Here is a 14,331-nt window from a genome sequence, read left to right on the forward strand (position 1 = left end):
AATGTCAAAACTTCATGTAAGATGAATTAGAAAAAATCCAAATTCTCCTGTAAAACTTTTGTTGGTATCATTTAGGTCAGTGGTGGGCAACCTGCGGGCCACATGCGGCCCATCAGGATAATCTGATTGTGGGCCAGGAGACATTTTGCTGACATTGACCGTCCGCCGGCACGGCCCCCTGCAGCTCCCAGTGGCCGTGGTTCACCGTTCCTGGCTAATGGGAGCTGCAGGAAGCAGTGGGCTGCAGGCGTGTGCTGGCCGCCGCTTCCCACAGCTCTCATTGGCCGGGAAAGGCAAACTGCGGCCACTGGGAGCTGTAGGGCGCTGTGCCCGTGGATGGTCAATGTCAGCAAAATGGCTTGTGACCCACAATCTGATTACCCTGATGGGCCGCATGCAGCCCGTGGGCTGCGGGTTGCCCACCAGTGACTTAAATTGTGGCACCTCTTAGTGCAAGGCAGTGTACAAATACAGAGTAAATGACAGTCTCTGCCCTAAAAAGCTTACAATCTAAGACCAGATTCAGTCAGAAGTGCTTGTGCCTTCATCCAATCAGATAGCAGAAAAAGTGCAATGCAACTTATATAATGGGTCACCATTAGCCAACACAGATCAAGCAGCAAATATTTGCTGATCAGTTTAAAAAGAAACAAAAGTTGCAAAATAATTTGTCAAATGCTTTTGGATATCAAAGAAATTAATTTAACTTACTATCTATTGACAGTTATTCTGCGGGCAGAAATATCATGTAAATGCATCATACAAATTATTCCTTGTATCGTATTTGCTTGTCTCTGAACCTTCTAGAAAATCTAGAACTAGCTGCAGGACATTGAGGGCTACTATACTGCTGATAGAAGACTACCTACTACCAACAGTAAACAGCACAGACTAACGCTATCGATGGCACAGTGGGAAGCAGAGAAAACGATGGCATACAATTTACGATTTTAAAAGCTCTAGGTCAGTGGTTCCCAAACTGGGCTTCGCGAAATGTTACAGGGGGTTCTCGGGGAAAAAAATCCCTAATGGCGGACAGAGCTGTCCTTAGGCACTCTGGGCAGCATGGGGCCAGCAGCCCGGAGCCCCTGGCCTTCCAAGAGCTAAGCAGATCAAAGCAAGCATATCTATCACACTGAGGAGATTTAAACTTCAAGACTCCTTATAAGAAATGGAAAGGGAGGTGGATATATTTTGCTGTTTTTTAAAATTAAATAGGCAGCTAAGCTTTGTTGTAAAGTGTGTTGTTTGCCTGGACTGCTCAAGACTTGAATGCTTGTGTAGGAGGAACTGTTTGAGTTGGTTTCTTAAATACCTTCATGCTGTTTTACATCTGATACTCCTTGATGAAACAAGGAGCCTTGTCTTATAACAGGCTTATTCAAAGTGATACAAGCTACGAAAGTGAGATCTTGGAAGAGAGTTGCCGTTTTCATAATGTAATAAAAATACTGTAATGATAAATAATAATTGATATAGTGTGAAATAAGCATGTCATAAAAACAAACTTTATATTTCCAAGATCACTGCTTTTATAATTTATACTAAGGTAAAGGAGAAAATCCCTGGAAATATTCATTTTTAGGAGAGGGTTTGCTAGATGACATTTTAGTGAAAGGGGTTCACAGGTTGTTAAAGTTTGGGAACCACTTCTCTAGATTATGCAACCCAAAGGTAAAGCACACGAAACGCAATGTACATTAGTTATCATTTCAGCCCAAACATTTAATCTTGTATTCACTGTCTTGACCCATTTGCATTTTTTTCAAATGTGAGGAACAAATATCTCTCTGCTATAATTACCACCCGTGTCCCTTTTACATGTCTACAGGCATTTCTCAGAGGCAGTTGTGCTCTCTTGTTTGAGAGTACTTCATCTAATAGTATGAAATGTATATTGGTGTGATTCAAAGATCATATAATATCCATGTTTAGATGATGTTTCATTCAAGGACAAAAGGAACTTTTCATGCTGAATTCTTAAGCACAAAAAATATGGAGTTACATTCCCCACTAATCCTTTTACTTGAACAGTTCATGAAAAGTTCATAGAAGAATTTCTGAAGCTGCCTTTTATGTAATATAGGCCCAGCAGGGATGAGGACACACACAGTTGTTTCAGAATTTCACCTAACTATGAGTGAAGCCGCAAGATGTTTGGATAAGCCCCCCAAAAGGTGACCACTTAGTGAACTTCTAAGGTAAAATCCTGGGCCCATTAAAGTCAATGGTAATTTTGCCATTGACTTCAGTGAGCCAGATTTCACCCCTAAAGGCAGAAAATGTAGTGTGGAAATCTAGTGTGTGAATAGACTTCCTTGTGACATTTTTTGCTGCTGGTTAGGCTGGACATATTGCAAAAATGGCTTTTACCCATGGTAGGCACATTTAGAACCAGTAATCACATGTCTGGAAAGTAATAGAAATTTAACCCAACTGTGTTTAGTCTTATTTTTTATAAAGGGCCACATTTCAAAGGTGTTTAAAAATCCCATGGGCTCTTGGGTGCCTCTGAAACTCCCACTATGGACCTATCTGCATCTTTAACTTTAAAAATCTGACCCAAAATGCTTTGCTCAGGCCTGAGATCAGTGTGACTGCATCTTTTCCATTATTTACCCTCAGTGTAGGGTCACCAGACAGCAAATGTGAAAAATCGTGACGGGGATGGGGGGTAATAGGAGTCTATATAAGAAAAAGACCCCAAAATTGGGACATCTGGTCACCCTACGTCAGTGTGATTCTGATTGCTTACATAAGTGTCATGGATGTGTTCTGTTACCTAATTGGATGAATGCACATGCCCTTCTGCCCCTATACTTTCAGGGGCAAATTCAGTTTGTACTAACAATGAAAGGCTATTGTTAAAATATTGTGCGATTCGTTTGTGATTTTCTAGATTGTTTCCATTTTGCATTATTGTTATTTTATAATGTTGTAGACACCTCAGAAGAAACTTACAAGAACAGGGGGTCTTTAGCTCTGCCTTATTCTATCTATATAGGAACATTTGTGGCCCTCATCATTGTAATATCTGAATGTCTCTCAGTCATTTATAGATTTTATCCTTGCATCACCTTTTCAAAGTAGAGATTAATCTCCCCATTTTACAGATTGGAAACTGAGACTCAGTGTAGATGAAATGGCTCACATCATACAGGAAATCTGTGGTAAAGCCAGGAATTGAACTCCACATCTTTGGAGTCCCAGTCCAGTGATTTAAGCACTAGATCGTCATTCCTCTGCATTAGAGAATGCCACAGGTCTATTCCAGCCCATCATTGTGGGCTCATGCCCAGATTTGTAAAGGTATTTAAACATTGCAGTTCTCAGCATTGCAACGCCCGAGTGATTTAGGAGCATAAATCATATTTTAAAAGGGATTTAGGCACTTAGGAGCCCAAATCTCATTGGCAGTTGGGATTTAAGCTCCTAAGAGCCTAAATCACTTTTAAAATATGATTTATGCTCCTAAATCACATGGGTGTTGCAATGCTGAACACAGCAATACCTAAATACCTTTACAAATCTGGACTTCAGGGCCTAAATCCCCCAGCTCCTCGGGAACATGCTGTCAGAGTAGAGCTGACTTGCACAGCCAGACTGATATTTTGCTACCCAAGACTGCAATACTTGTTCCAGTGTCTTCACAGCCGTTGCATGTTGTTGGTTATACAGTCTTTGTGCAATACAATCTGAGTAACCTCTGTAACTTCAGATTCCTGTAACAGAGAAAGGCATATCTCAGCATGCTTATTTAGATTGCTAATCTCAAAGGTACCATAGCAAAAGAGCTGCAACATCAAATTGGCACATATATGTTAGTTCAGTGCTCATTTGGCACGGCTTTCTTCTGTCACTGGTGGTGCTCAGTATGCTCAATATGCTTCATTTTGCCTTCCTTCTCATTCTGTTCAATCATAAAAGCCAAGACCCCTCGACTCACATGGGATGTGTCTGGCAGCAACCAAGCTCTGGAATGGTTTGCCAGCAGCAGTATCTGGGTCTGTGCCTAGATGCCTGGCTGCTCTTCTGTAACCCCTTGGCTACTTCACTGCTAGCTATGAAATTCTTTATGTGGCAAGTGCAGGGTCATGACACTGATTAGATTTTCATGTCCATATTGTCTCCACTGTTCTGTATAATGATCTTCCCCACTAATCGGCTGCCAGCCACAGACATTATGTATGTGTGCTAAACATCCTCAGGAGATGTTCTTTGGAAGACTTAAAATATTTCCCAGAAAATATGTGTATAAATACACATACATACACCCACACTACTTTAAAGATGAAGCCATTTCAAATATTTTAACTTGTTTTTTTAGCCATGTAAGCTAATTGCACCTTGTGGCGGGGTGGGACTCACTACCATGGTGCCCTCTACTGGATGTCTTGGGGATCAGCTCTGCTAGCCAGTGCGCCCTCTTCTGGTGGCATCTTGCCGCCGTCACTTCTGCTCCCAGGACCCACGTCTCTCCTAGGAGTGTGGCATCCTCTTCATGACACTGCCCTCTGGCTGTGCCGCACTCCGTGCCCCCCCTTCTGGGGGAATGTCACAGTCACTTAGTCCAGCCACTTCCTCAGTGGCAAGTGGGAGTGGGGAGGGAACCTGGGCCCGCCCTCTACTCCAGGTCTCGGCCCAGGGACCCTGTAGATGGCCAATGCTTGGGGCGCCCCCTCCGATTCCTTGGTAGATTTCCCTGCACCAGTTCCCTGCAGCCGCAGCACTCTTTGCCCTTGCCTCAGCCTGCAGACCCCTTTAGCCTGCCAGGACCTGCCTTTAGCTCCCTGGGTCTCTGCCTGCAGCACTTCTCTGTCCAGGGTGCTTGCTGCCTTCAGCCTGTGAGGCAGCCAGGGGCACCTCCCTCCTCAAGCTCCAGGGAGTGACTGAAGCTTCTCTGTTCTGCGGCCTTTCTTATATGGGTCAGCCTGGCCCTGATTGGCTACTCCTTGCAGCCCCCCCTCTGATTGGCTGCCTCCTGCACAGCGTCCCAAAGGCTCTATTAACCCTTTAGAAACCAGTGTGGGGCAGGCACCCCATCACACACACATTAAGTCAAATTCTCTCCCATGCTGTATCCCTGCTACATCTCTCCAGAGATGCCATAAACCATGAAGCCCTTCTCAGCTGAGGATTTCCAAGCAAAGAGAGGTGGTGTAGCCGGCTCCTCTCCCACTTCCCTGCAGCTCTTGGCATAGAGGGGCATGTCACTAGGAGAAGAGGCACAGCCAAACGCGTTATACTCTGGTGATCCCCATTGACAAATATGCCGGGGGAGGGGCACAGATTAGGACAAACTAAGGCTGTTCTAAGTTTCATTAGTGCTGATGTAGAACTGGCCCCAGAACAAGCTGCAATCAGGTCTTTGACACAGCACGGAATATGGGCCTACATTTATATCTAGGTGAGTAAATGGGGTCAACATACACATGCCTCTGACTTACAAAACTCGGTGCTTAAAGTTAGGCTGCTAAACCCATACTTAGGTACCTGAATATATGGCATGATTTTCAAAACTGTTGAATGACGAGAAGGTCCCCTTGAAGTCAGTAGAAGGGGGGGGGGAGTCAGTCTTTGTATTCCGTAGTTTTTGTGGTTTTATATAATGCTTTTCTTAATGAGTGTCTATTTTAAGCCTTTTGGTAGTAGATCCCTCATTTTGAAAAAGGAACAAAGAACAATCATCTGAACTCTCCCGCAGTATACTCTACCAATGTGTAAAAATCTGGTGGGAAAGACCAAGTACTGCTTTTACAATATCCTGAGCCAAATCGCGGGTTAGACAATTCTTTTTTTTTATTTTTATTTTTTTTATTTGTGCATTCAACAGCGCTTTGTAGAGCAATCAGGGAAGATAATATAATCCATTTTACATTCTCATTACTTTAAAAGTGTTGAATCTCCTTAAATTGTTTCAGGGTTAATTGAGAATTTGCTGCCTTACAATAGACTGGGAATTGTTTAGACTGCCCTGGTTCCATTTTTTTTTTTTGGTTCCTACCTTTGTTGCAATGTTATAAAAACAACAATAAAAGAGAAAACAAAGGAGTACAATGAAATAATTATCAGCCTTGTTACTATTCTAGCAACTCATTTTTATGGGAGATAAAGCTCAACTATTGATTAATGTTTAAATGGTTATTAAAGTGGAAGTGCATACACGTTTGATAGACTGTAGCACTCGCTATTCATTAGAGTTTGCTTTCATTTCTTTGCATTTTCCCTACTGGACTCACTCTGCTCCAAGAGAAGCCAAGGGTGAAAATGTGTTGACTTCAATGGGAGTAGGATCAGGCTACAGTTTAGTAGGGCTGGGAGCTGGAGATCAAAAAGCAAACTCCATTTCCTGTGCCATCAGAATAAAGGTTTGAGTCAGATCTCACTTACACCAGTGCAAATGAGAACCACTTTCCCTGTTGCTAATGGAGCTAACCAGGGGTAAATGAGATTAGAATCTGGCTTTACTTGTAGAGGCTGGGAAGACAGAATTTAGGGCACGATCCATCTCTTGTGAAAGTCAATGATGGTCTTTCCATTGACTTTAATAGGATTTATTCTGAGCCTTTTGCCTGGTCCAAAGTCAGTTGAAGTGAATGGATTTCACTGTGTCAATAAATACGTTAAAGATTGTGAGGTGCTCAAATGTTGTGGTAATGGTTTCCATATAAGTACCTGAAATAAATAGACTGTCTCAGCTACATGAAACCAAGGCAAGCTTCCGAAACTGGCATTCAGTGTGCTCGCTTCTTTAGGTTGCTGACCCTCAATTCATTATTTTTTTTCTTTTCTGGCACTATTTTCTTCTTGACAATCCACTGCTTTTGTTTCCTTCCCTCAATGGGTGGGTGATTTTTGGCAGCAATACCTGCCTAGTGCACCTTTTAAATGAAGGCCATTCTAAACTGGTTTTTCACAGATACTCATAAAACAATAAACAGGCTTCATGTCAATTGATAGTGATTCAAAATACCAACGGTAGACTTGCTGACTGTTATGACCTATAAAGCAATCCATTTCAAGCAGATAAGCATCTCGCTAAAGTGCATATTGATTGTGCAATAGGCACTTCAGTTGGAGACTTGATGCATTAAAATATTTAATTAAAAAGGAAATTTGTGTCCGTTATTTCAACTCATTATGGTTAGATTATTTCAATGTATTTAACTGCATATAGAATTAGGCCCTGATCCTACAAAGAGTTATACATGTAATTTGACTTCAATTATGCTACTCATAGTGCATAAAGTTAAGCACTGGCCAAAGTCTTTCGAGGATCAGGACCTAAATGATCATGATAAGGAAGAAGCATAGTCTACAGTAGTGGAGTAGGTATCAGGGCTCCCAGAAGACAACGGTTTATATCCATTTTTAAGTGACTATGGAAGTGGCCTGATTGTTCACAGTCTGATCACCTGCAGCTTGAAGTCTGTGGAAGCAGAACAATGCAGATCACAAAGCCCAGAGAAGCATGTGAGAGCTGAAGACAAAGCATCCTTGGAGGAGGGGAGCTGGATATGGAACAAACATTTTGAGGAGACCAAGCAGATCCAACATCTGACTGTCTTTGGGAAACACTGCAAAACCTTGCTCTTCAAAAAACCCTTTCCACTATAAGAATGGCATTTAAAACACCCTTTTAATTCCCTTCTAATTCCCAACCCTTTAGTAACCAATAAAATAACATCCAAAATACCCAAGAAAAAGACAACAACAAAATAAGCACTATCCCCCCACAGAGTTCTGACCCTGAAAAGGGAACAGTGCTAGAGATGTGATGAAGTTCACTCTGGGCTTCATTATTGCTATTGGTTGTATGTGGAAGGTGGTCTGATACTACAGTGGTGGACAGTAGTATTAAAGTCCTCAGACAGCAGAAAGCAGTCAGCACCTATGAGAACCAGGTTGCCTGTGTTTTAAATATTGATTTAGGTGCCTAACTCTGTTTGAAAATGTTGGCCTTCACCTCTCTCTTTCTGTTTCTCCATCTGTAAAATGAGTCTAATTATAATCACCTATTTCAAAGGAGTGTCGTGAGGCTTAAGTAACTGTTTTTGAAAGTGCTTAAGAGATTCTCCCAAGAAAGGCAGTCCGTGCAAAGGGCTCTCCTTTTGTAATAACATAATCAGTTCAAGTTTAGATATGTGACCAATTGATGGCTTTTATCTTTTTGCCTAGATATTCTGTTTACAAGGATCCGGCAGGATGGCTGGAAATTAATCCTACAAATGGTACCATTTTCACCACTGCTGTCCTGGATCGTGAATCACTCTATGTCCATAACAACGTCTATACAGCACTGTTTCAGGCAATTGACAGTGGTGAGTAATGATTGCTGATAACATTACTGGATTGAAAATGCATTTGATTTTTTTTCTCCCCTTGAAGGCCACTTTTCAAAAAAGCACATGCATAAAGTTAAGCACAGGCTGAAGTAATTTTCTAAATCAGCACCTAAGTATCTAAGATATTTGTAGACAAATAGAGACAAAAAGTGAGCGGGGAGGAAGTTAGACTTCAAACTCAGAATGGCATAGGTTTTGGGGGCTAGGCTGGAGACATTTAATCCTACAGAGCCCTCACTGCTAATAGTAAACAATGCATGTGATGAATGTACTTGGGTAGTAATAAATCATCTTCATCAGAGTTAATTTCTTCATAATATTTGAGCTGTTATTAAGCCTAAGGCACCAATAACAAACTCATCCTGGATATGGTGAATTCTATCCTATTTAACACATAATGACAGTGACAATAAAAACATAATTAAAACCCCTTGTTAAAATGCAATATTTTTACATATTATGTGTATTAAAGTTTCTTCTGTCGAGCATAATCTAAATTAAAGTATGTTGCAAAAATTCACTACAAATGACTTTTGTAGCACATAAAAATGTAGAGAAAAGCCTGAACATGCCTGCAAATCTCCAGAGCTGAAGGCACAAAATAAAGAGAGCCTTTCTATGGAATATAACCGCTAATATGCTAACAGTTTTCCACAGCTGCAGTTGCTTTAGCCCTGGTGATGAATTGTAAAATGTTCTTTTTAGGAGAGTAATTTCACATTTTTTGAATCACATGACTTGGCTCAGGAAACGTTTGCTAGGTCTGACAAGAAAAAGGAATCATCTCCTTCAATGCAAAAAGGAAAAAGAATCCTCTGCAGAAGTGATTTACTTGTGTTTCTTTCTTAGTGTAATTTCCATAGAAGAAATATGGCACTAAACCTACCCCTTTACCTTTGTTTGCTGGCTAATCATTTTTTCAAAAATGTATCTTAATTATAATAGCATCAGAAAGGTCCCCAGTACATGTCAGGGTTGTGCTCTTGAATAGGGGAATGGATACTGAAACGACGGACACCGGGGAATTTTTCCCCATAAGAAATAGTGACCCACCCCACCTCTTCCCACCCCCTCTCCACCCTGCCCCGCCTCTTCCCACCTAGTTCTGCCTCTTCCTCTTCCATTCCTGCTCCTCCCTCACCCTCCCAGCACCTCCTGAACACCGGGGGAAGCACCCAAAGAAAAGCCACGCAAAAGGTGAAGCGACGGAAATGTGGATCGGGACTGACGCGAATCAGAACACAGTCCCCTATTGATACTAAACGATGGATAAGTGGGAGATGGATACCGGGGACCCCTTGTAATCTTATATTGAGCCAATAGGAAAACTGGGATCAAATTACTTACGGCTTAATTTTCAGTCAGTAGGGGAGCTTGTTGGGGCCAGCAGTGAAAGGGAACAGCCCTTCAGCAAGGGAGGGAGACACCTGCTCCCCTCTATTTAAACTTAATAACAGTTGCAGCCTACTTCTTAAAAATCCATCCATGTGTCTGTCCTCATTTTGCCGCTGTCTGCATCAAGGGCAAAGCTGTAGACACACTCAAGAGGCAGGAAGCAGAGGCTTAGAATTGTATGCAGGAGCAGGGGGAAATTGTCCCACCATTATCAGAGAGAAATGAGGGAGCAAAACATTTGAATATTTTCAGGTGCAGACACCTGCCAATGCAGGCAGTCACAGTGATTGTTTTTTTCCTGTTCTCCAAGTATGTGGGTTCTCATGTCACAGTATCTGAGCATCGTGGCTGTATGCAAAAGGAATTGTACAGGCCGCTGCACAATTGTTTTTTGCAGTTAACTTCATCAGTAACATCTTTCAAATGGGTGCAGGTAATAAGAGATGCTAGGAGGCAGTTGGAATTGGGCACCTCAGTACAGAGCGAGGTCACTCAGCTATGAAGCACCTGAATACCTACATGACAACATGCATTCTGACCGGAGAATCTCAGCTCACTGCTGCCAGGATTCTTTGCCAGATATTGGGCAGAATGGATGAACAAGAAGAGGGAAAGGCACCTATGCACTGCTCAGAAAAACAAGAGGAGCAGGTTTCACCGTGGACTGGTACAAAGAACTTGGGAAGCCATATTCAATGGCAGCACATCATTAAGGAAGTCTGTTATGTGTCTATCTGAGTAGTTCTAAGGTACTGTTAACATGGTAGTCAATCAACGTTGACATTATTGGACACCTCCAAGCAAAGTGAGGCACATCCTACTCCCCTCCTTCTCCTACTGATGGGTCACCAAAACGTGCTAACCAGCCATGCTGGATTCTGCTCGATTTTTTTCTAGCCAGTTAACTCTAATGCCCAGTTTGAAAAGGTTTATTACCTTCCGTACAGCTAAATAATATATGTAACTTGGTGGTAGAATAATCTAAAATAAATATAAAATTCTTCCAGGACTTTAAAAGAAGGTTAAATTAACTGAATGAAAATCGAATGAAAATACCCTGCATATGTTCTTTTTGAGAGCTGCAGTGTCCATAAACTCCAAAGGGAAAGGTCATTTTTTCAGTTTACTGAATATATTCTAGTTTAAATCAGTGAATAAGGTTAGAATGCTGTGTGATAGTGGCTGTTCTTGGAAGATTAAAAGCAGTCCAAACAGATTGGGTGGTAAATTGAAAACACAGTGTTATTTCAGCCAGTTCAAATTATGCATGTGACCCAGAGTCTTGGAACAAGGTGAGAGGGGAGGCAAAAGACACTCAACCACAGCGCCTTTTATTCCAAGGCTGTGTTCTGGCACACGCTGTAGGATTTTTCTCCAGCCATCGCATGTGGCCACTAGCCAGGAAAAGAGAGCAGATATTTATTTGATCTTCGTTAAATGTGGATTTGGTCCTGGCCAATGCAAACATGTTCTCTATCTATTAATAACACATCATAGGGTTCTTTATTCTGTGATTGATACGGCCTAAAAAGTAGCATCTGTTTAATTCTGGTTTTGACTAGGCATTGGGTGGAACTTGAACTATCTTCTCACCTCCAAGTCCAGTTTGAGCCACTTGGGGAAGCTTGAACTGCTGCAGACTTTGCCTTAAGTCATAAGCTTAAACTCATAAAAATAAGTCTGAGAAACTGAATACATGCCTTGGGAAGGCACCTGTAGATTTTTCCTCTGTATTTAATAGTGTTGGAGTTTAATAAACCTGGGTTACAGCTATTCAGTCTCTAGCAAGTTTGTTTTTTTTCCTTATTTAAAACTAATGACTAATTAAGGCATTCAATTAGAAGGCAGTCGTAGTGCTTCGACTCCAGAATTTGAGCCCTCAAGCCTGACCTTAATATGCTGTATGTCAGAGTTAGTCATACAGTAAAGGGATGAGAAGCCTAAATGTTCCCATTGCTAGCCACAGTGCCTGGGATATATTTAGCTACAGAATGTGTTACAGTTATTCCAGCATGTTCTTTCACTATCTGTTGTGTAAATTATGGATAAGAAGGTGGGGTGAAATGGGAATCAAATTCACAATGACAGGAATCAAATCCACAGAGATAGGTTTGTTTTGTTTTGCCCGCTCTTAGCAGTGCCCATTGAAGTTAATAGAAAATTTCCCATTGAATCCAGTGGGTACTAGATTGAGGTCATTTGACCATACAAATGACTAGTACAAGGGCTCTTATCCCAATCTGTAGAATAGTGTGTGTCGCAAACTGGGAATATAACTCAGAAATTTCTCATTGGCAGTTCTGGGCATAAACCGGTCAGCCACACCTCCGTCTGCATCACTTCTCTTCAGCCCACCACAAAGATGCTCTTAACAACAGGACATTAGTAGATGGAGCTACGGCTGCCATTCTCCCTGCAGGAAAAAAATAATTAATAGTTATGTCAGATAGCTTGATGATCTTCTTCTTCAACATTATAACTTTATCTGAAGGGAAAATTTGGTTATGTCTGAAATGATTTCTTCCAGTTGTAAACAGCCTTTCTGATCTCTGCCAGGACTTATTGAAACAACATAGATAATAATGAATTTGTTGATCATAGTATTTAATTTTATAGATTAAAAAATATGACCTTTTATGTGGAAGAAATTTCACTTTTTGGAATGAACATCCTAATTTTCTTTGTACTCTTGATTTCTGTAAAGGTCAAGACCGTGTCTTTTGAGTCTGAGAACTCTTTATTAAGGGCTTGTGTGGACATAGAGACTCTGGTCTATTAAAGGAGAAATTAAATGCTGGTGCAAAAGATCATGGAGCAGAGTTAACATAAGTGGAGTGGACTGTGTTTAATCTGAGAGCAGGTTGATAGTGGGAAATGTACAGTTTTAGGTAAACCTGAAAAACATCTTAGGCTTCTTCCTGATGTCCCCTTATTGAAATAAATGCTGCAGTAATCACTCAAAACACTGCAGTATCACTATTATAGAATGTGGTCGTTTGCACCATGACTGTAGGATGCTGTACTATTTTTCATTTATTTATTTTTGTAAGGGCAAGAAGCTTAGTTGGTTTGCAAAACTGGGCTAGAACAACCTTTCAAGAAAATGTTAGCATTTCCCTGTTTGAATATGTTGCTGTATCCTTCAATAATCATCCCAAAGACATTATTATTAACTGGAGTATTCTGGGTGATTGCCAGAAAATAGAGCAGCTGGCTATTTTAGCTCATGCTGAAAACTAAGTACAATTTTTCTCATTGGATTTTGAAATTTCCATTCACCGCCCAGAAAACACGCAGGAAGTTATCACTGTGATTGTGGAATGAAAAAGTTCCTTTATTTTGTGCTATGAATTCTCAAGTATGGAGATTTTTGTTGTCTATTTTAAAAATATGGCTTCTAGTTACTATATGTCAGTATAATATCATGTGGAATATCCCTTTTGTTACCCAGGAATGTCCGCTGTAGGTGCCATGATGAGGCTCACAAAACTCAGATAGTAATCGCTTCTGATTTGAGCTGATTCTGTAATAAGCTTCAGCCCCTTGGCATTACTCATGAGGTGCTATTCAGGAGGACTAAAGGGGATGAACACTGTTCACAAATGTCCAGCAGAGAATTCCCCCACTGGAGAGAAAAGTGTACCGGTTCCTGTCCCTTCTCTCCTCATGGAAGGAGGCGTATTGGGGATGGGCTACATTAAACCAATACTTAACTAGTATAGGGTCCATTGAGGACCCTGCATCAGTGGAACAAGCTGGAACTGCCCTGTATTTATGCAAATATCCTTAAGCAATGGTAAGGGGAAAAGAACACGTAGGACTGTGTAGAACAGTCTCTAAATCCAAAGTGATTTCAGTATTTACATTGTGACAAATTACGCATGTAATGAGTATGGGGAATAAACATGAAGAACTCAGACTATAAGCACATATGCTAAATTATTATTTAATTGGCATCATAGAGACTTAATGGGATAAATCTCATGACTGGAATATTGGTATAGCCATGTACAGCTTGTTCAGGAGTTGTTGCATCAAGAATGTATCCACTCTTTCTGAGATCTAGGAGGAGCTGAAGAGGCAGACCAGTTGAAAGTCCCTGGGTAAAAATAAAAGAGGTAAAAAACCAGGAATGATGTCGTGGTAAATGTCTACTATAGAACACAAAATCAGGAAGAGGAGGTGGATGAGGCATTTCTAGAACAAATAACAGAAATATCCAAAACAAGAGAAATAGAAGTAACAAGGAGCTTTAACTACATAGACATCTATTGGAAAAATAATATGGCAAAACACAAAATATCCAGTAAGTTCTTGGAATTGTTGGGGACAACTGTTCATTTCAGAAGGTGGAGGAAGTAACCAGGGCTTACTTGATTCTGACCAAGACAGAGGAATTGGTAGAAAATCAGAAGGTGGAAGGCAATTTGGGTGAAAGTTACCATGAAATGATAGATTTCATGATTCTAAGGAAAGGAAGCCATAAAAGCAGAAGAAATATGGAAAATGGACTTCCAAAATGCACATTTCAGCAAACTCAGAGAACTGGTAGAGGTAAAGTCTTATAGGAAGAACATTTAAGGGAAAAGGG

The 14,331-nt window shown here is 41.0% G+C and overlaps 1 protein-coding gene across 12 annotated transcripts in view; it reads left to right on the forward strand.

Moving 5' to 3' along the window:
* Positions 1-14,331, forward strand: part of CDH13 (cadherin 13) — a 748,254-nt gene that overhangs the window by 695,423 nt on the left and 38,500 nt on the right. For 11 of the 12 annotated variants that reach the window (XM_039502842.1, XM_039502836.1, XM_039502840.1 and 8 more), the window contains one exon: positions 8,179-8,321. In XM_039502842.1, coding sequence (XP_039358776.1) covers positions 8,179-8,321 — 143 coding nt within the window. Of the gene's footprint in view, positions 1-8,178; positions 8,322-12,038; positions 12,326-14,331 lie in introns of those variants that run through there. The other variant, XM_039502844.1, reaches the window with a different exon arrangement.

The sequence above is a fragment of the Mauremys reevesii genome, linkage group 16 (assembly GCF_016161935.1).
Source record: "Mauremys reevesii isolate NIE-2019 linkage group 16, ASM1616193v1, whole genome shotgun sequence".
Taxonomy (NCBI): domain Eukaryota; kingdom Metazoa; phylum Chordata; order Testudines; family Geoemydidae; genus Mauremys; species Mauremys reevesii.